Source organism: Myxine glutinosa, chromosome 5 (genome assembly GCF_964187855.1).
Source record: "Myxine glutinosa chromosome 5, kmMyxGlut1.1, whole genome shotgun sequence".
NCBI classification, from domain to species: domain Eukaryota; kingdom Metazoa; phylum Chordata; class Myxini; order Myxiniformes; family Myxinidae; genus Myxine; species Myxine glutinosa.
The window spans coordinates 3,708,537-3,729,158 of record NC_136265.1 but is presented as its reverse complement, the minus strand read 5'-3'; the positions used below and the strand labels follow the sequence as shown (position 1 = coordinate 3,729,158).

The 20,622-nt window shown below is 36.0% G+C and overlaps 1 protein-coding gene across 1 annotated transcript in view; it reads right to left on the bottom strand.

Moving 5' to 3' along the window:
• LOC137428762 (chitinase-3-like protein 1) overlaps nt 1-20,622 on the bottom strand; it is a 218,380-nt gene that overhangs the window by 80,371 nt on the left and 117,387 nt on the right. The window contains exon 7 of the mRNA XM_068118658.2: nt 6,578-6,696. Coding sequence (XP_067974759.2) covers nt 6,578-6,696 — 119 coding nt within the window. The remainder of the gene's footprint in view (nt 1-6,577; nt 6,697-20,622) is intronic.

The following is a 20,622-nucleotide window of genomic DNA, read 5'->3' as shown; positions in this document are numbered from 1 at the left end:
CCACACCCACCATCCTGACAATCCACACCCACCACCCTGACACCCCACACCCACCACCCTGACACCCCACACCCACCACCCTGACGCCCCACACCCACCACCCTGACACCCCACACCCACCACTCTGACACACCACAACCACCACCCTGACACCCCACACCCTGACACCCCACACCCACCACCCTGACACCCCACATCCACCACCCTGACACCCCACATCCACCACCCTGACACCCCACACCCACAACCCTGACACCCCACACCCTCAACCCTGACACCCCACACCCACCACCCACCACCCTGACACCCCGACACCACACACCCTGACACCCCACACCCCGACACCCATCCACCCTAACACGCCACACCCATCCACCCTAACACCCTGACACCCTGACACCCCGACACCCCGACACCCCGACACCCTGACACCCTGACACGCGACACCCTGACACGCCACACCCATCCACCCTAACACCCTGACACCCCGACACCCTGACACGCGACACCCTGACACGCCACACCCATCCACCCTAACACCCTGACACCCTAACACCCCACACCCCCACCCTAACACCCCACACCCCCACCCTAACACCCCACACCCCCACCCCAACACCCCATACTCTCACCCTCGCACCCCACCCTGGCACCCCACACCCCCATCCTAACACCCCACCCTAACACCCAACACCCTAACACCCCACACCCCCACCCTGACACCCCCACACCCACCCTGACACCACACACCCCTCACCATGACACCCTCCCTCAATAATTTTCGATTTAAATACTGTCCCACATCGTTGTTTATGTATACTGTATATTAGCGTGGATCGGCTCGCTGCGCTCGCATCACCAAACGTCACTGCAGAGGCACGGCCTTCATTTAACTGAGGATAATTAATGACCTGTCTGAATTTGAGTTGCTATGTTGTCATGATTTACACTACTCCGAGTACAAACATTTATTTTGTATAAATTAATTTATAATATTGGTGATGTTGTACACCACTCCTTTCTGATGCCATCTCCACGCACTGCATGACGTCATGCCGGACGGACACCAATGTACCGATGCTCGCTGAAAGGGAGTACTCAGTTTTCACTGCGGTTTCTTGTTAGTTGGAAAAAAACAAAACTTTTGACAAGTATGTTGATCACTCCGGTTTGTGTGTGTGTGTGTGTGTGTGTGTGTGTGTGTGTGTGTGTGTGTGTGTGTGTGTGTGTGTGTGTGTGTGTGTTTGTCTGTCTGCTCACTTATACTTGCCTACAGTTCACAATTTTTAACCGATCTTCACGAAACTTCACCAAATGGTAGAGTTTGTGGTCCGACAAAATCCTATATATTTTTGAGGTCAAAAGGTCAACATAGGCCAAAGGTCAACCACTTTTTTTCAAATTTCTAAAATCCTCAATTTTCATCCGATTGACTTGAAATTTGAATCGGGTTTTCATATCAGCGAACTGAATTCAACCACCAACTATTTTTGAGATCAGCATCGGCAAAAAGATCAACATAGGCCAAAGATCAACCACTTTTCTCAAATTTCTAAAATCCTCAATTTTCATCCGATTGACTTGATATTTGAAGAGGATTTGCATATCTGGACACTGAATTCAACCCCCAACTATTTTTGAGGTCATCGGCCAAAAGGTCAACATCGGCCAAATTTCTAAAATGCTCAATTTTCATCCGATTAATTTGAAATTTGAAGACGATTTGCATATCTGGTCACGAAGTTCAACCACTAAGTATTTTTTGAGGTCAACATTGGCTACAAGATCAACATAGGCCAAGTTTCTAAAATCCTCAATTTTCATCCAATTGACTTTAAATGTGAAGAGGATTTGCATATCTGGTCACTGAATTCAACCCCCAACTATTTTTGAGGTCAACATAGGCTAAAAGGTCAACAAAGGCCAAGTTTATAAAATCCTCAATTTTCATCTTATTGACTTGAAATTTGAAGAGGATTTTCACACCTGGTCACTGAATTTAACCACCAATTATTTTTGAGGTCATCATAGGCCAACAACTTATTTTAGGGATCTCGCAAGTATCGTGCTATGCACGACATATTTCTTGTTTGTTTGTTTGGCTGGGCAATATCTCAGCCATCCTTTGAGCTATGGAGCTGGAATTTCGGCACAATAGTGAGCAAGTGCTTTGGTAAAAACAGTAGTTTTTTGTTTTTTGATTAATCAATGGATTAATTACTTAATTATTATCGCTTAATTAAGTACTTATTCATTTTCTTTCTCTTCTGGGCCTTATCTCAGGCACATTTTGAGATAGGAAGCTGATATTTGGACACGACATTGACAACGTGGTTTTTGGCTATAAAGGCTATTTTTGTTTTATTGATTAATCATTTATTTAATTTTTCCGATTTAAATGACTTATTTAATTAATTTTCAAAAAGTTCCAGTTTCGGATGAAGCACTGGTAGTTTAGGTATGCTATTAGCCAATTAAGAAAATATTTTATAATCATTATTCATTGATTTTAATTATGCAAGTATTCAATCAATTATTGTACACCTCTCTTTCCCAATTCAGTCTCTATTAGCTGCATGGCGGTATCGCTGTACGCCAAAGGCGCCCCGGCAATGCCGCTCTGGAGGATATTTATTTATTTGGCATTGGGGGCGGTGTACTTTGAATGTATCTGTACTTGTTATTTATTTGTAATTTAATTGCAATCCAAAAAGGTCCAAGTGGTGTCAAGCTCTAAATGGTCAAGGGTCCAAGCTGATTTCATGGGTCTTATGGGTCCATGCTGGTCTCATGGGTCTTACGGGTCCATGCTGGTCTCATGGGTCCATGCTGGTCTAATGGGTCTTACGGGTCCATGCTGGTCTAATGGGTCTTACGGGTCCATTCTGGTGTAATGCGTCTAAAGGGTCCATGCTGGTCTAATGGGTCAAAAGGGTCCATGCTGGTCTAATGGGTCTTATGGGTCCATGCTGGTCTAATGGGTCTTACAGGTCCATACTGATCTAATTAATGGGTCTCATGGGTCCATGCTGGTCTAGTGAGTCTAAAGGGTCCATGCTGGTCAAATGGGTCTAAAGGGTCCATGCTGGTCAAATGGGTTTAAAGGGTCCATGCTGGTCTAATGAGTCTTGCGGGTCCATGCTGGTCTAATGGGTCTTGCAGGTCCATGCTGATCTAATGGGTCTTACATGTGCATGCTGGTCTTATGGGTCCATGCTGGTCTAATGGGTCTAAAGGGTCCATGCTGGTCAAATGGGTCTTATGGGTCCATGCTGGTCTAATGGGTGTAAAGGGTCGATGCTGGTCTAATGGGTGTAAAGGGTCCATGCTGGTCAAATGGGTCTAAAGGGTCCATGCTGGTCAAATGGGTTTAAAGGGTCCATGCTGGTCTAATGGGTCTTGTGGGTCCATGTTGGTCTAATGGTATTTATGGGTCAAAAGGGTCCATGCTGGTCCAATGGGTCTAAAGGCTGCATGCTGGTCTAATGGTTCTAACGGGTCATTGCTCGTCGAATGGGTCTTATGGGTCCATGCTGGTCTAATGGGTCTAAAGGGTCCATGCTGGTCAAATGGGTATTATGGGTCCATGCTGGTCTAAAGGGTCCATGCTGGTCAAATGGGTCTTATGGGTCCATGCTGGTCTAATGGGTGTAAAGGGTCCATGCTGGTCAAATGGGTCTAAAGGGTCCATGCTGGTCAAATGGGTTTAAAGGGGTTTAAAGGGTCCATGCTGGTCTAATGGGTCTTGTGGGTCCATGTTGGTCGAATGGTATTTATGGGTCAAAAGGGTCCATGCTGGTCCAATGGGTCTAAAGGCTGCATGCTGGTCTAATGGGTCTAAAGGGTAATTGCTCGTCGAATGGGTCTTATGGGTCCATGCTGGTGGAATGGGTCTTATGGGTCCATGCTGGTGTAATGGGTCTTATGGGTCCATGCTGGTCTAATGGGTCTAAAGGGTCCATGCTGGTCTAATGGGTCTTACCCTGTCCATGCCGGTCTCTTTACCTTTTTATCTCAACTGGACTTTAGTCTGGTGAGCTTACGCGATCGAACAGTGTCCGTAGGTAGGTAAGTGAGTGAGTGAGTGAGTGAGTGAGTGAGTGACTCGGTCTGTAAACACCTCAGTTATTATCGCTTCAACTACACACACAATTTTGATGAAACTTGATCACAACCTTCATCACCAAAAGTTTGTTCATGGCAATAAAAATATCAGGGTCAGAGTGGGGTTTGAGTGACTGTTGAATCTGTTCCAGGTGAGCTTCATGACCCTCGCTTCTATTTTTGGTAAAGGAGGAGGGTTAATATTCCTTTTTGGTAAAAGTGAGGAGGGTTAACATTCATTTTTGGTAAAAGAGAGGAGGGTTAACATTCCTTTTTGGTAAAAGAGAGGAGGGTTAACATTCATTTTTGGTAAGAGAGGAGGTTAACATTCCAATTTAGTAAAAGAGGATGGTTAACATTCCTATTTGGTAAAAGAGAGGAGGGTTAACATTCCTTTTTGGGAAGAGAGAGGGTTAACATTCATTTTTGGTAAAAGAGAGGAGGGTTAACATTCCTTTTTGGTAAAAGAGAGGAGGGTTAACATTCATTTTTGGTAAAAGTGAGGAGGGTTAACATTCCTATTTGGTAAAAGAGAGGAGGGTTAACATTCCTTTTTGGTAAAAGAGAGGGTTAACATTCATTTTTGGTAAGACAGGAGGTTAACATTCCTTTTTGGTAAGAGGAGGGTTAACATTCCTATTTGGTAAAAGAGGAGGGTTAACATTCCTTTTTGGGAAGAGAGAGGAGGGTTAACATTCCTTTTGGTTGAGAGGAGGGCTACCATTCAAAACTTCAGCTTCTCTTTACCTTTTGGGGAGGTTAGCATACCTCATTCAACGAACGTCCTGTTGATTTCATCTATTGTTCTACCTGTTGGCCAACGCAGACCTGCACTTTCCTTCAGCAGCACAACTATTACTGCACTTCATTCTTTCTCTTTTTTAACACTATATTGTGTGTGCATGTGCATGTGCGTGTGTACGCATGCATGCACACCTGATCTGTGTGATTAAATCGTATTTATCGGTTGGGCGATTTTGATCAAAGGTGAAAAGATTATCAGAAACAGTTTTTTGCTTCCATATAAGTAAAATCCATGAGGCAGGACACTATATTTACTTGTGTGTACACAGGACAATGTACAAAGTTACTTGTGTGTCCATTCATTAACATTTGAGAGCTTTGCTGTCTTCAAATTTGGAAGAGAAATATGTGTCCATGTTGCTTTCCTGCCGGCGCTGGGCCCCCCACCTTCAAGCCGGCTTTGGAGCCCTCCTGCCCCCTCCAGCAAGCACTGTGCCCAACCCTCCAGCCTGCGCTAGGCCACACCCTCGACCCTGTGCTGGGCCCCACCCTCCAGCCTGCGATAGGCCACACCCTCGGGCCTGCGCAAGGCCCCACCCTTGAGCCTGCACTAGGCACGACCCTCCAGCCTGTGCTAGGCACCACCCTCCAGCCTGTGCTAGGCCCCACCCACCAGCCTGTGCTAGGCCCCACCCTCCAGCCAGCGCTGTGCCCAACCCTCCAGCCTGCGCTGGGCCACACCCTCGAGCCTGCGCTAGGCCTCACCCTCCAGCCTGTGCTTGGCCCCACCCTCCAGCCTGTGCTTGGCCCCACCCTCCAGCCTGTGCTTGGCCCCACCCTCCAGCCTGTGCTTGGCCCCACCCTCCAGCCTGTGCTTGGCCCCACCCTCCAGCCTGTGCTTGGCCCCACCCTCCAGCCTGTGCTTGGCCCCACCCTCCAGCCTGTGCTTGGCCCCATCCTCCAGCCTGTGCTTGGCCCCACCCTCCAGCCTGTGCTTGGCCCCACCCTCCAGCCAGCACTGTGCCCAACCCTCCAGCCAGCACTAGGCCACACCCTCTAGCCTGCACTAGGCCCCACCCTCCAGCCTGTGTGAGGCCCCACCCTCCAGCCTGTGTGAGGCCCCACCCTCCAGCCTGTGTGAGGCCCCACCCTCCAGCCTGTGTGAGGCCCCACCCTCCAGCCAGCACTGTGCCCAACCCTCCAGCCTGCACTAGGCCACACCCCCGAGCCTGCGCTAGGCCCCACCCTCCAGCCTGCGCTAGGCACCACCCTCCAGCCTGCGCTAGGCACCACCCTCCAGCCTGCGCTAGGCACCACCCTCCAGCCTGCGCTAGGCCCCACCCTCCAGCCTGTCTAGGCCCCACCCTCTAGCCAGCACTGTATCCAACCCTCTAGCCTGCGCTAGGCCCTACCCTCCAGCCTGCGCTAGGCTCCACCCTCCAGCATGTGCTAGGCCCACCCTCCAGCCTTTGCTCGGCCCACCCTCGAGCCTGCACTAGGCCCCACCCTCCAGCCTGTGCTGATCACCCCCATCCTTCAGCCGGTACAAGCCCCCCCCATCTTTCAGCCGGCACGAGGCCCCCCCCCCCCATCCTTCAGCCGGTACTAGGCCCCCCATCCTTCAGCCAGTACTAGGCCCTCCCCACCCTCAAGCTGGTGTTGTCGCTTTCCACCCTCCCCCCCCCCCCCCCCACCCTCCGCCGAAGCCGATTATACCGTTGTTTCTTACGTTTGAATGTTGTTCCAGTTTGCTTTTTGTTTTTTCCTTGGATTGATCCATACAGTTACAGAAAGCGAGAAGTTTCCACTTTTTGCAGTTGTATCGTTATTGATTGCATCTCTGAATTTCTGTGTGGGTAATGGAGAAAAGGGCATTGAAAACAGGTTAAAGTTTCTAGTTTGCATTAACACTTGTGTACACAACTATAACAATGAGTTGATATACAATGGTTATTCTTGTGGAAAATGCCATGTTATAAGGGTGTTATAAGGTTATAAGGTAAAGGTCACAAGGTAAAGGCCCTTTATATAAGGGTATGTGCCATGTGGCAAACTCTGGAAAAGAAGTGACATTCCCTGGGTTGTAGTAAATTCCAAACAATAGAAAACAAGGGATATTTTTTAAAATCTCATGTGCATGCTGGACTACCCTTGTGTTCTTAGGAGGAACCAAGTAATGCTCTAGAAAAGCTCATATAAAGGGGCGCCAATTTGATTCAAACACAGGCATGAAGAATTAATTGTATTTTATTGGAGGGCGGCCCTTTATATGAACTTTTCTGCATCCATGCAGAAACTTCTTCATGCAGGTGAGACCTTGATAAATGGGTCAAACTCAGGTGTGTTGTTGAAGTCATCAATCCAAACAATATCCAAACCACTGATATGGTGATTATGACAAGATGTCAGCACTTTTTGTGTGAAATTAACTGAGGCTTGGCCAGCTGTAGATCACCTTGATGAGCGCAGATTTTGAATATGTTTTGAAAGGCATTAACTAGACCTATTCACCGATGCATATTCCAAGTTTCAGTTAGTTTCAATTTATCGCCTTTGAGATGCGAGCGCCAACACATTTTTGGCGGATGGACGGACGGACGGACATTAGGGAATCGCTGTGAATTTGGGGGTTCTCATTAAAACTCAATAATGCAGAAAAAGGTGTTGGTGAAACTTAGAACAAATTACCTGAATGTACAAAGTATTTACTACTGCAACTTGCTGCCGATTTCGTCCAGTAAAAGCCGAGAAACATATTTTCAGTCCCCATGTCAAAGCTGGACAAAGATAAACGGTCCGTTATATAAAGGGGTGGGGGTGTGGGGGTTGTGCCTCCCTTAATTTGACCCAAACAACAAAGGTGTGTGCAGCTTTTGATGTTCGGATGAAGATGAAACCAGGATTGTGTCGATTTAATCATTATTTCTGCTTTTTCTCCACACGATGTTTAATAATAAGAGATTGTGTCGATTTAATCATTATTTCTGCTCTTTCTCCACATGATGTTTAATAATAAGAGAATGTGACGATTTAATCATTATTTCTGCTCTTTCTCCACATGATGTTTAATAATAAGAGATTGTGTCGATTTAATCATTATTTCTGCTCTTTCTCCACATGATGTTTAATAATAAGAGAATGTGACGATTTAATCATTATTTCTGCTCTTTCTCCACAAGATGTTTAATAATAAGAGAATGTGTCGATTTAATCATTATTTCTGCTCTTTCTCCACATGATGTTTAATAATAAGAGAATGTGACGATTTAATCATTATTTCTGCTCTTTCTCCACATGATGTTTAATAATAAGAGAATGTGTCGATTTAATCATTATTTCTGCTCTTTCTCCACATGATGTTTAATAATAAGAGAATGTGACGATTTAATCATTATTTCTGCTCTTTCTCCACAAGATGTTTAATAATAAGAGAATGTGACGATTTAATCATTATTTCTGCTCTTTCTCCACATGATGTTTAATAATAAGAGAATGTGTCGATTTAATCATTATTTCTGCTATTTCTCCACACGATGTTTAATAATAAGAGAATGTGTCGATTTAATCATTATTTCTGCTCTTTCTCCACATGATGTTTAATAATAAGAGAATGTGACGATTTAATCATTATTTCTGCTCTTTCTCCACATGATGTTTAATAATAAGAGAATGTGACGATTTAATCATTATTTCTGCTTTTTCTCCACACGATGTTTAATAATAAGAGAATGTGTCGATTTAATCATTATTTCTGCTCTTTCTCCACATGATGTTTAATAATAAGAGAATGTGACGATTTAATCATTATTTCTGCTCTTTCTCCACAAGATGTTTAATAATAAGAGAATGTGTCGATTTAATCATTATTTCTGCTCTTTCTCCACATGATGTTTAATAATAAGAGAATGTGTCGATTTAATCATTATTTCTGCTCTTTCTCCACATGATGTTTAATAATAGGAGAATGTGTCGATTTAATCATTATTTCTGCTCTTTCTCCACACGATGTTTAATAATAAGAGAATGTGTCGATTTAATCATTATTTCTGCTATTTCTCCACATGATGTTTAATAATAAGAGAATGTGTCGATTTAATCATTATTTCTGCTCTTTCTCCACAAGATGTTTTATAATAAGAGAATGTGTCGATTTAATCATTATTTCTGCTATTTCTCCACATGATGTTTAATAATAAGAGAATGTGTCGATTTAATCATTATTTCTGCTATTTCTCCACATGATGTTTAATAATAAGAGAATGTGTCGATTTAATCATCATTTCTGCTCTTTCTCCACATGATGTTTAATAATAAGAGAATGTGTCGATTTAATCATTATTTCTGCTCTTTCTCCACATGATGTTTAATAATAAGAGAATGTGACGATTTGATCATTATTTCTGCTCTTTCTCCACAAGATGTTTAATAATAAGAGAATGTGACGATTTAATCATTATTTCTGCTCTTTCTCCACAAGATGTTTTATAATAAGAGAATGTGTCGATTTAATCATTATTTCTGCTATTTCTCCACATGATGTTTAATAATAAGAGAATGTGTCGATTTAATCATCATTTCTGCTCTTTCTCCACATGATGTTTAATAATAAGAGAATGTGACGATTTAATCATTATTTCTGCTCTTTCTCCACACGATGTTTAATAATAAGAGAATGTGTCGATTTAATCATTATTTCTGCTATTTCTCCACACGATGTTTAATAATAAGAGAATGTGTCGATTTAATCATTATTTCTGCTCTTTCTCCACATGATGTTTAATAATAAGAGAATGTGACGATTTGATCATTATTTCTGCTCTTTCTCCACAAGATGTTTAATAATAAGAGAATGTGACGATTTAATCATTATTTCTGCTCTTTCTCCACAAGATGTTTTATAATAAGAGAATGTGTCGATTTAATCATTATTTCTGCTATTTCTCCACATGATGTTTAATAATAAGAGAATGTGACGATTTAATCATTATTTCTGCTCTTTCTCCACACGATGTTTAATAATAAGAGAATGTGACGATTTGATCATTATTTCTGCTCTTTCTCCACATGATGTTTAATAATAAGAGAATGTGACGATTTAATCATTATTTCTGCTCTTTCTCCACATGATGTTTAATAATAAGAGAATGTGTCGATTTAATCATTATTTCTGCTCTTTCTCCACATGATGTTTAATAATAGGAGAATGTGTCGATTTAATCATTATTTCTGCTCTTTCTCCACAAGATGTTTAATAATAAGAGAATGTGACGATTTAATCATTATTTCTGCTCTTTCTCCACATGATGTTTAATAATAAGAGAATGTGACGATTTAATCATTATTTCTGCTCTTTCTCCACATGATGTTTAATAATAAGAGAATGTGTCGATTTAATCATTATTTCTGCTATTTCTCCACATGATGTTTAATAATAAGAGAATGTGACGATTTGATCATTATTTCTGCTCTTTCTCCACATGATGTTTAATAATAAGAGAATGTGACGATTTAATCATTATTTCTGCTCTTTCTCCACATGATGTTTAATAATAAGAGAATGTGTCGATTTAATCATTATTTCTGCTCTTTCTCCACATGATGTTTAATAATAGGAGAATGTGTCGATTTAATCATTATTTCTGCTCTTTCTCCACAAGATGTTTAATAATAAGAGAATGTGACGATTTAATCATTATTTCTGCTCTTTCTCCACATGATGTTTAATAATAAGAGAATGTGACGATTTAATCATTATTTCTGCTCTTTCTCCACACGATGTTTAATAATAAGAGAATGTGTCGATTTAATCATTATTTCTGCTCTTTCTCCACATGATGTTTAATAATAAGAGAATGTGACGATTTAATCATTATTTCTGCTCTTTCTCCACACTATGTTTAATAATAAGAGAATGTGACGATTTAATCATTATTTCTGCTCTTTCTCCACATGATGTTTAATAATAAGAGAATGTGTCGATTTAATCATTATTTCTGCTCTTTCTCCACATGATGTTTAATAATAAGAGAATGTGTCGATTTAATCATTATTTCTGCTATTTCTCCACATGATGTTTAATAATAAGAGAATGTGATGATTTAATCATTATTTCTGCTATTTCTCCACATGATGTTTAATAATAAGAGAATGTGTCGATTTAATCATTATTTCTGCTCTTTCTCCACATGATGTTTAATAATAAGAGAATGTGTTGATTTAATCATTATTTCTGCTCTTTCTCCACATGATGTTTAATAATAAGAGAATGTGTCGATTTAATCATTATTTCTGCTATTTCTCCACATGATGTTTAATAATAAGAGAATGTGTCGATTTAATCATTATTTCTGCTATTTCTCCACATGATGTTTAATAATAAGAGAATGTGACGATTTAATCATTATTTCTGCTATTTCTCCACATGATGTTTAATAATAAGAGAATGTGACGATTTAATCATTATTTCTGCTCTTTCTCCACATGATGTTTAATAATAAGAGAATGTGACGATTTAATCATTATTTCTGCTCTTTCTCCACATGATGTTTAATAATAAGAGAATGTGACGATTTAATCATTATTTCTGCTATTTCTCCACATGATGTTTAATAATAAGAGAATGTGACGATTTAATCATTATTTCTGCTCTTTCTCCACATGATGTTTAATAATAAGAGAATGTGACGATTTAATCATTATTTCTGCTCTTTCTCCACATGATGTTTAATAATAAGAGAATGTGACGATTTAATCATTATTTCTGCTATTTCTCCACATGATGTTTAATAATAAGAGAATGTGACGATTTAATCATTATTTCTGCTCTTTCTCCACATGATGTTTAATAATAAGAGAATGTGACGATTTAATCATTATTTCTGCTATTTCTCCACATGATGTTTAATAATAAGAGAATGTGTCGATTTAATCATTATTTCTGCTATTTCTCCACATGATGTTTAATAATAAGAGAATGTGTCGATTTAATCATTATTTCTGCTCTTTCTCCACACGATGTTTAATAATAAGAGAATGTGTTGATTTAATCATTATTTCTGCTCTTTCTCCACAAGATGTTTAATAATAAGAGAATGTGTCGATTTAATCATTATTTCTGCTCTTTCTCCACATGATGTTTAATAATAAGAGAATGTGTCGATTTAATCATTATTTCTGCTCTTTCTCCACACGATGTTTAATAATAAGAGAATGTGTTGATTTAATCATTATTTCTGCTCTTTCTCCACACGATGTTTAATAATAAGAGAATGTGTTGATTTAATCATTATTTCTGCTCTTTCTCCACATGATGTTTAATAATAAGAGAATGTGTCGATTTAATCATTATTTCTGCTCTTTCTCCACAAGATGTTTAATAATAAGAGAATGTGTCGATTTAATCATTATTTCTGCTATTTCTCCACATGATGTTTAATAATAAGAGAATGTGTCGATTTAATCATTATTTCTGCTATTTCTCCACATGATGTTTAATAATAAGAGAATGTGTCGATTTAATCATTATTTCTGCTCTTTCTCCACAAGATGTTTAATAATAAGAGAATGTGTCGATTTAATCATTATTTCTGCTATTTCTCCACATGATGTTTAATAATAAGAGAATGTGTCGATTTAATCATTATTTCTGCTCTTTCTCCACAAGATGTTTAATAATAAGAGAATGTGTCGATTTAATCATTATTTCTGCTATTTCTCCACAAGATGTTTAATAATAAGAGAATGTGACGATTTAATCATTATTTCTGCTATTTCTCCACATGATGTTTAATAATAAGAGAATGTGACGATTTAATCATTATTTCTGCTATTTCTCCACAAGATGTTTAATAATAAGAGAATGTGTCGATTTAATCATTATTTCTGCTCTTTCTCCACATGATGTTTAATAATAAGAGAATGTGTCGATTTAATCATTATTTCTGCTCTTTCTCCACACGATGTTTAATAATAAGAGAATGTGTTGATTTAATCATTATTTCTGCTCTTTCTCCACACGATGTTTAATAATAAGAGAATGTGTCGATTTAATCATTATTTCTGCTCTTTCTCCACAAGATGTTTAATAATAAGAGAATGTGTCGATTTAATCATTATTTCTGCTCTTTCTCCACATGATGTTTAATAATAAGAGAATGTGACGATTTAATCATTATTTCTGCTCTTTCTCCACAAGATGTTTAATAATAAGAGAATGTGTCGATTTAATCATTATTTCTGCTATTTCTCCACAAGATGTTTAATAATAAGAGAATGTGACGATTTAATCATTATTTCTGCTATTTCTCCACATGATGTTTAATAATAAGAGAATGTGACGATTTAATCATTATTTCTGCTATTTCTCCACAAGATGTTTAATAATAAGAGAATGTGTCGATTTAATCATTATTTCTGCTCTTTCTCCACATGATGTTTAATAATAAGAGAATGTGTCGATTTAATCATTATTTCTGCTCTTTCTCCACACGATGTTTAATAATAAGAGAATGTGTTGATTTAATCATTATTTCTGCTCTTTCTCCACACGATGTTTAATAATAAGAGAATGTGTCGATTTAATCATTATTTCTGCTCTTTCTCCACAAGATGTTTAATAATAAGAGAATGTGTCGATTTAATCATTATTTCTGCTCTTTCTCCACATGATGTTTTATAATAAGAGAATGTGTCGATTTAATCATTATTTCTGCTCTTTCTCCACACGATGTTTAATAATAAGAGAATGTGTCGATTTAATCATTATTTCTGCTCTTTCTCCACACGATGTTTAATAATAAGAGAATGTGTCGATTTGATCATTATTTCTGCTCTTTCTCCACACGATGTTTAATAATAAGAGAATGTGTCGATTTAATCATTATTTCTGCTTTTTCTCCACACGATGTTTAATAATAAGAGAATGTGTCGATTTAATCATTATTTCTGCTATTTCTCCACACGATGTTTAATAATAAGAGAATGTGTCGATTTAATCATTATTTCTGCTCTTTCTCCACACGATGTTTAATAATAAGAGAATGTGTCGATTTAATCATTATTTCTGCTATTTCTCCACATGATGTTTAATAATAAGAGAATGTGTCGATTTAATCATTATTTCTGCTTTTTCTCCACACGATGTTTAATAATAAGAGAATGTGTCGATTTAATCATTATTTCTGCTCTTTCTCCACACGATGTTTAATAATAAGAGAATGTGTCGATTTAATCATTATTTCTGCTATTTCTCCACACGATGTTTAATAATAAGAGAATGTGTCGATTTAATCATTATTTCTGCTCTTTCTCCACATGATGTTTAATAATAAGAGAATGTGTCGATTTAATCATTATTTCTGCTCTTTCTCCACATGATGTTTAATAATAAGAGAATGTGTTGATTTAATCATTATTTCTGCTCTTTCTCCACACGATGTTTAATAATAAGAGAATGTGATGATTTAATCATTATTTCTGCTCTTTCTCCACACGATGTTTAATAATAAGAGAATGTGTTGATTTAATCATTATTTCTGCTCTTTCTCCACAAGATGTTTAATAATAAGAGAATGTGTTGATTTAATCATTATTTCTGCTCTTTCTCCACAAGATGTTTAATAATAAGAGAATGTGTCGATTTAATCATTATTTCTGCTCTTTCTCCACATGATGTTTAATAATAAGAGAATGTGTCGATTTAATCATTATTTCTGCTCTTTCTCCACATGATGTTTAATAATAAGAGAATGTGACGATTTAATCATTATTTCTGCTCTTTCTCCACACGATGTTTAATAATAAGAGAATGTGTCGATTTAATCATTATTTCTGCTCTTTCTCCACATGATGTTTAATAATAAGAGAATGTGTCGATTTAATCATTATTTCTGCTCTTTCTCCACATGATGTTTAATAATAAGAGAATGTGTTGATTTAATCATTATTTCTGCTCTTTCTCCACAAGATGTTTAATAATAAGAGAATGTGTCGATTTAATCATTATTTCTGCTCTTTCTCCACATGATGTTTAATAATAAGAGAATGTGTCGATTTAATCATTATTTCTGCTCTTTCTCCACACGATGTTTAATAATAAGAGAATGTGACGATTTAATCATTATTTCTGCTCTTTCTCCACACGATGTTTAATAATAAGAGAATGTGTCGATTTAATCATTATTTCTGCTCTTTCTCCACACGATGTTTAATAATAAGAGAATGTGTCGATTTAATCATTATTTCTGCTCTTTCTCCACACGATGTTTAATAATAAGAGAATGTGTCGATTTAATCATTATTTCTGCTCTTTCTCCACATGATGTTTAATAATAAGAGAATGTGACGATTTAATCATTATTTCTGCTCTTTCTCCACATGATGTTTAATAATAAGAGAATGTGTCGATTTAATCATTATTTCTGCTTTTTCTCCACAAGATGTTTAATAATAAGAGAATGTGTCGATTTAATCATTATTTCTGCTATTTCTCCACATGATGTTTAATAATAAGAGAATGTGACGATTTAATCATTATTTCTGCTCTTTCTCCACATGATGTTTAATAATAAGAGAATGTGTCGATTTAATCATTATTTCTGCTCTTTCTCCACATGATGTTTAATAATAAGAGAATGTGACGATTTAATCATTATTTCTGCTATTTCTCCACATGATGTTTAATAATAAGAGAATGTGACGATTTAATCATTATTTCTGCTCTTTCTCCACACGATGTTTAATAATAAGAGAATGTGACGATTTAATCATTATTTCTGCTCTTTCTCCACATGATGTTTAATAATAAGAGAATGTGTCGATTTAATCATTATTTCTGCTCTTTCTCCACATGATGTTTAATAATAAGGGAATGTGTCGATTTAATCATTATTTCTGCTCTTTCTCCACAAGATGTTTAATAATAAGAGAATGTGACGATTTAATCATTATTTCTGCTCTTTCTCCACACGATGTTTAATAATAAGAGAATGTGTCGATTTAATCATTATTTCTGCTCTTTCTCCACATGATGTTTAATAATAAGAGAATGTGACGATTTAATCATTATTTCTGCTATTTCTCCACATGATGTTTAATAATAAGGGAATGTGACGATTTAATCATTATTTCTGCTATTTCTCCACATGATGTTTAATAATAAGGGAATGTGTCGATTTAATCATTATTTCTGCTCTTTCTCCACAAGATGTTTAATAATAAGAGAATGTGACGATTTAATCATTATTTCTGCTCTTTCTCCACACGATGTTTAATAATAAGAGAATGTGTCGATTTAATCATTATTTCTGCTCTTTCTCCACATGATGTTTAATAATAAGAGAATGTGACGATTTAATCATTATTTCTGCTCTTTCTCCACATGATGTTTAATAATAAGAGAATGTGTCGATTTAATCATTATTTCTGCTCTTTCTCCACATGATGTTTAATAATAAGAGAATGTGACGATTTAATCATTATTTCTGCTCTTTCTCCACATGATCTTTAATAATAAGAGAATGTGTCGATTTAATCATTATTTCTGCTATTTCTCCACATGATGTTTAATAATAAGAGAATGTGACGATTTAATCATTATTTCTGCTATTTCTCCACATGATGTTTAATAATAAGGGAATGTGACGATTTAATCATTATTTCTGCTATTTCTCCACATGATGTTTAATAATAAGAGAATGTGACGATTTAATCATTATTTCTGCTCTTTCTCCACAAGATGTTTAATAATAAGAGAATGTGACGATTTAATCATTATTTCTGCTCTTTCTCCACACGATGTTTAATAATAAGAGAATGTGACGATTTAATCATTATTTCTGCTCTTTCTCCACACGATGTTTAATAATAAGGGAATGTGACGATTTAATCATTATTTCTGCTATTTCTCCACATGATGTTTAATAATAAGAGAATGTGACGATTTAATCATTATTTCTGCTATTTCTCCACATGATGTTTAATAATAAGGGAATGTGACGATTTAATCATTATTTCTGCTATTTCTCCACATGATGTTTAATAATAAGAGAATGTGACGATTTAATCATTATTTCTGCTCTTTCTCCACAAGATGTTTAATAATAAGAGAATGTGACGATTTAATCATTATTTCTGCTCTTTCTCCACATGATGTTTAATAATAAGAGAATGTGTCGATTTAATCATTATTTCTGCTCTTTCTCCACATGATGTTTAATAATAAGAGAATGTGACGATTTAATCATTATTTCTGCTATTTCTCCACACGATGTTTAATAATAAGAGAATGTGTCGATTTAATCATTATTTCTGCTCTTTCTCCACATGATGTTTAATAATAAGAGAATGTGTCGATTTAATCATTATTTCTGCTCTTTCTCCACATGATGTTTAATAATAAGAGAATGTGTCGATTTAATCATTATTTCTGCTCTTTCTCCACATGATGTTTAATAATAAGAGAATGTGACGATTTAATCATTATTTCTGCTCTTTCTCCACATGATGTTTAATAATAAGAGAATGTGTCGATTTAATCATTATTTCTGCTCTTTCTCCACATGATGTTTAATAATAAGAGAATGTGACGATTTAATCATTATTTCTGCTATTTCTCCACATGATGTTTAATAATAAGGGAATGTGACGATTTAATCATTATTTCTGCTATTTCTCCACATGATGTTTAATAATAAGGGAATGTGTCGATTTAATCATTATTTCTGCTCTTTCTCCACACGATGTTTAATAATAAGAGAATGTGTCGATTTAATCATTATTTCTGCTCTTTCTCCACATGATGTTTAATAATAAGAGAATGTGTCGATTTAATCATTATTTCTGCTCTTTCTCCACATGATGTTTAATAATAAGAGAATGTGTCGATTTAATCATTATTTCTGCTCTTTCTCCACATGATGTTTAATAATAAGAGAATGTGTTGATTTAATCATTATTTCTGCTCTTTCTCCACACGATGTTTAATAATAAGAGAATGTGTTGATTTAATCATTATTTCTGCTCTTTCTCCACATGATGTTTAATAATAAGAGAATGTGTTGATTTAATCATTATTTCTGCTCTTTCTCCACAAGATGTTTAATAATAAGAGAATGTGTCGATTTAATCATTATTTCTGCTCTTTCTCCACATGATGTTTTATAATAAGAGAATGTGTCGATTTGATCATTATTTCTGCTCTTTCTCCACACGATGTTTAATAATAAGAGAATGTGTCGATTTAATCATTATTTCTGCTTTTTCTCCACACGATGTTTAATAATAAGAGAATGTGTCGATTTAATCATTATTTCTGCTATTTCTCCACACGATGTTTAATAATAAGAGAATGTGTCGATTTAATCATTATTTCTGCTCTTTCTCCACACGATGTTTAATAATAAGAGAATGTGTCGATTTAATCATTATTTCTGCTATTTCTCCACATGATGTTTAATAATAAGAGAATGTGTCGATTTAATCATTATTTCTGCTTTTTCTCCACACGATGTTTAATAATAAGAGAATGTGTCGATTTAATCATTATTTCTGCTATTTCTCCACAAGATGTTTAATAATAAGAGAATGTGTCGATTTAATCATTATTTCTGCTATTTCTCCACACGATGTTTAATAATAAGAGAATGTGTCGATTTAATCATTATTTCTGCTCTTTCTCCACATGATGTTTAATAATAAGAGAATGTGTCGATTTAATCATTATTTCTGCTCTTTCTCCACATGATGTTTAATAATAAGAGAATGTGTCGATTTAATCATTATTTCTGCTCTTTCTCCACACGATGTTTAATAATAAGAGAATGTGTTGATTTAATCATTATTTCTGCTCTTTCTCCACACGATGTTTAATAATAAGAGAATGTGATGATTTAATCATTATTTCTGCTCTTTCTCCACACGATGTTTAATAATAAGAGAATGTGTTGATTTAATCATTATTTCTGCTCTTTCTCCACAAGATGTTTAATAATAAGAGAATGTGTTGATTTAATCATTATTTCTGCTCTTTCTCCACAAGATGTTTAATAATAAGAGAATGTGTTGATTTAGTCATTATTTCTGCTCTTTCTCCACAAGATGTTTAATAATAAGAGAATGTGTCGATTTAATCATTATTTCTGCTCTTTCTCCACATGATGTTTAATAATAAGAGAATGTGTCGATTTAATCATTATTTCTGCTCTTTCTCCACATGATGTTTAATAATAAGAGAATGTGACGATTTAATCATTATTTCTGCTCTTTCTCCACACGATGTTTAATAATAAGAGAATGTGTCGATTTAATCATTATTTCTGCTCTTTCTCCACATGATGTTTAATAATAAGAGAATGTGTCGATTTAATCATTATTTCTGCTCTTTCTCCACAAGATGTTTAATAATAAGAGAATGTGTCGATTTAATCATTATTTCTGCTCTTTCTCCACATGATGTTTAATAATAAGAGAATGTGTCGATTTAATCATTATTTCTGCTCTTTCTCCACACGATGTTTAATAATAAGAGAATGTGACGATTTAATCATTATTTCTGCTCTTTCTCCACACGATGTTTAATAATAAGAGAATGTGTCGATTTAATCATTATTTCTGCTCTTTCTCCACACGATGTTTAATAATAAGAGAATGTGTCGATTTAATCATTATTTCTGCTCTTTCTCCACATGATGTTTAATAATAAGAGAATGTGACGATTTAATCATTATTTCTGCTCTTTCTCCACATGATGTTTAATAATAAGAGAATGTGTCGATTTAATCATTATTTCTGCTTTTTCTCCACAAGATGTTTAATAATAAGAGAATGTGTCGATTTAATCATTATTTCTGCTCTTTCTCCACATGATGTTTAATAATAAGAGAATGTGTCGATTTAATCATTATTTCTGCTCTTTCTCCACACGATGTTTAATAATAAGAGAATGTGTCGATTTAATCATTATTTCTGCTCTTTCTCCACATGATGTTTAATAATAAGAGAATGTGACGATTTAATCATTATTTCTGCTCTTTCTCCACATGATGTTTAATAATAAGAGAATGTGTCGATTTAATCATTATTTCTGCTTTTTCTCCACAAGATGTTTAATAATAAGAGAATGTGTCGATTTAATCATTATTTCTGCTCTTTCTCCACACGATGTTTAATAATAAGAGAATGTGACGATTTAATCATTATTTCTGCTATTTCTCCACATGATGTTTAATAATAAGAGAATGTGTCGATTTAATCATTATTTCTGCTCTTTCTCCACATGATGTTTAATAATAAGAGAATGTGACGATTTAATCATTATTTCTGCTCTTTCTCCACATGATGTTTAATAATAAGAGAATGTGTCGATTTAATCATTATTTCTGCTCTTTCTCCACATGATGTTTAATAATAAGAGAATGTGACGATTTAATCATTATTTCTGCTATTTCTCCACATGATGTTTAATAATAAGGGAATGTGACGATTTAATCATTATTTCTGCTATTTCTCCACATGATGTTTAATAATAAGGGAATGTGTCGATTTAATCATTATTTCTGCTCTTTCTCCACAAGATGTTTAATAATAAGAGAATGTGACGATTTAATCATTATTTCTGCTCTTTCTCCACACGATGTTTAATAATAAGAGAATGTGTCGATTTAATCATTATTTCTGCTCTTTCTCCACATGATGTTTAATAATAAGAGAATGTGACGATTTAATCATTATTTCTGCTCTTTCTCCACATGATGTTTAATAATAAGAGAATGTGTCGAT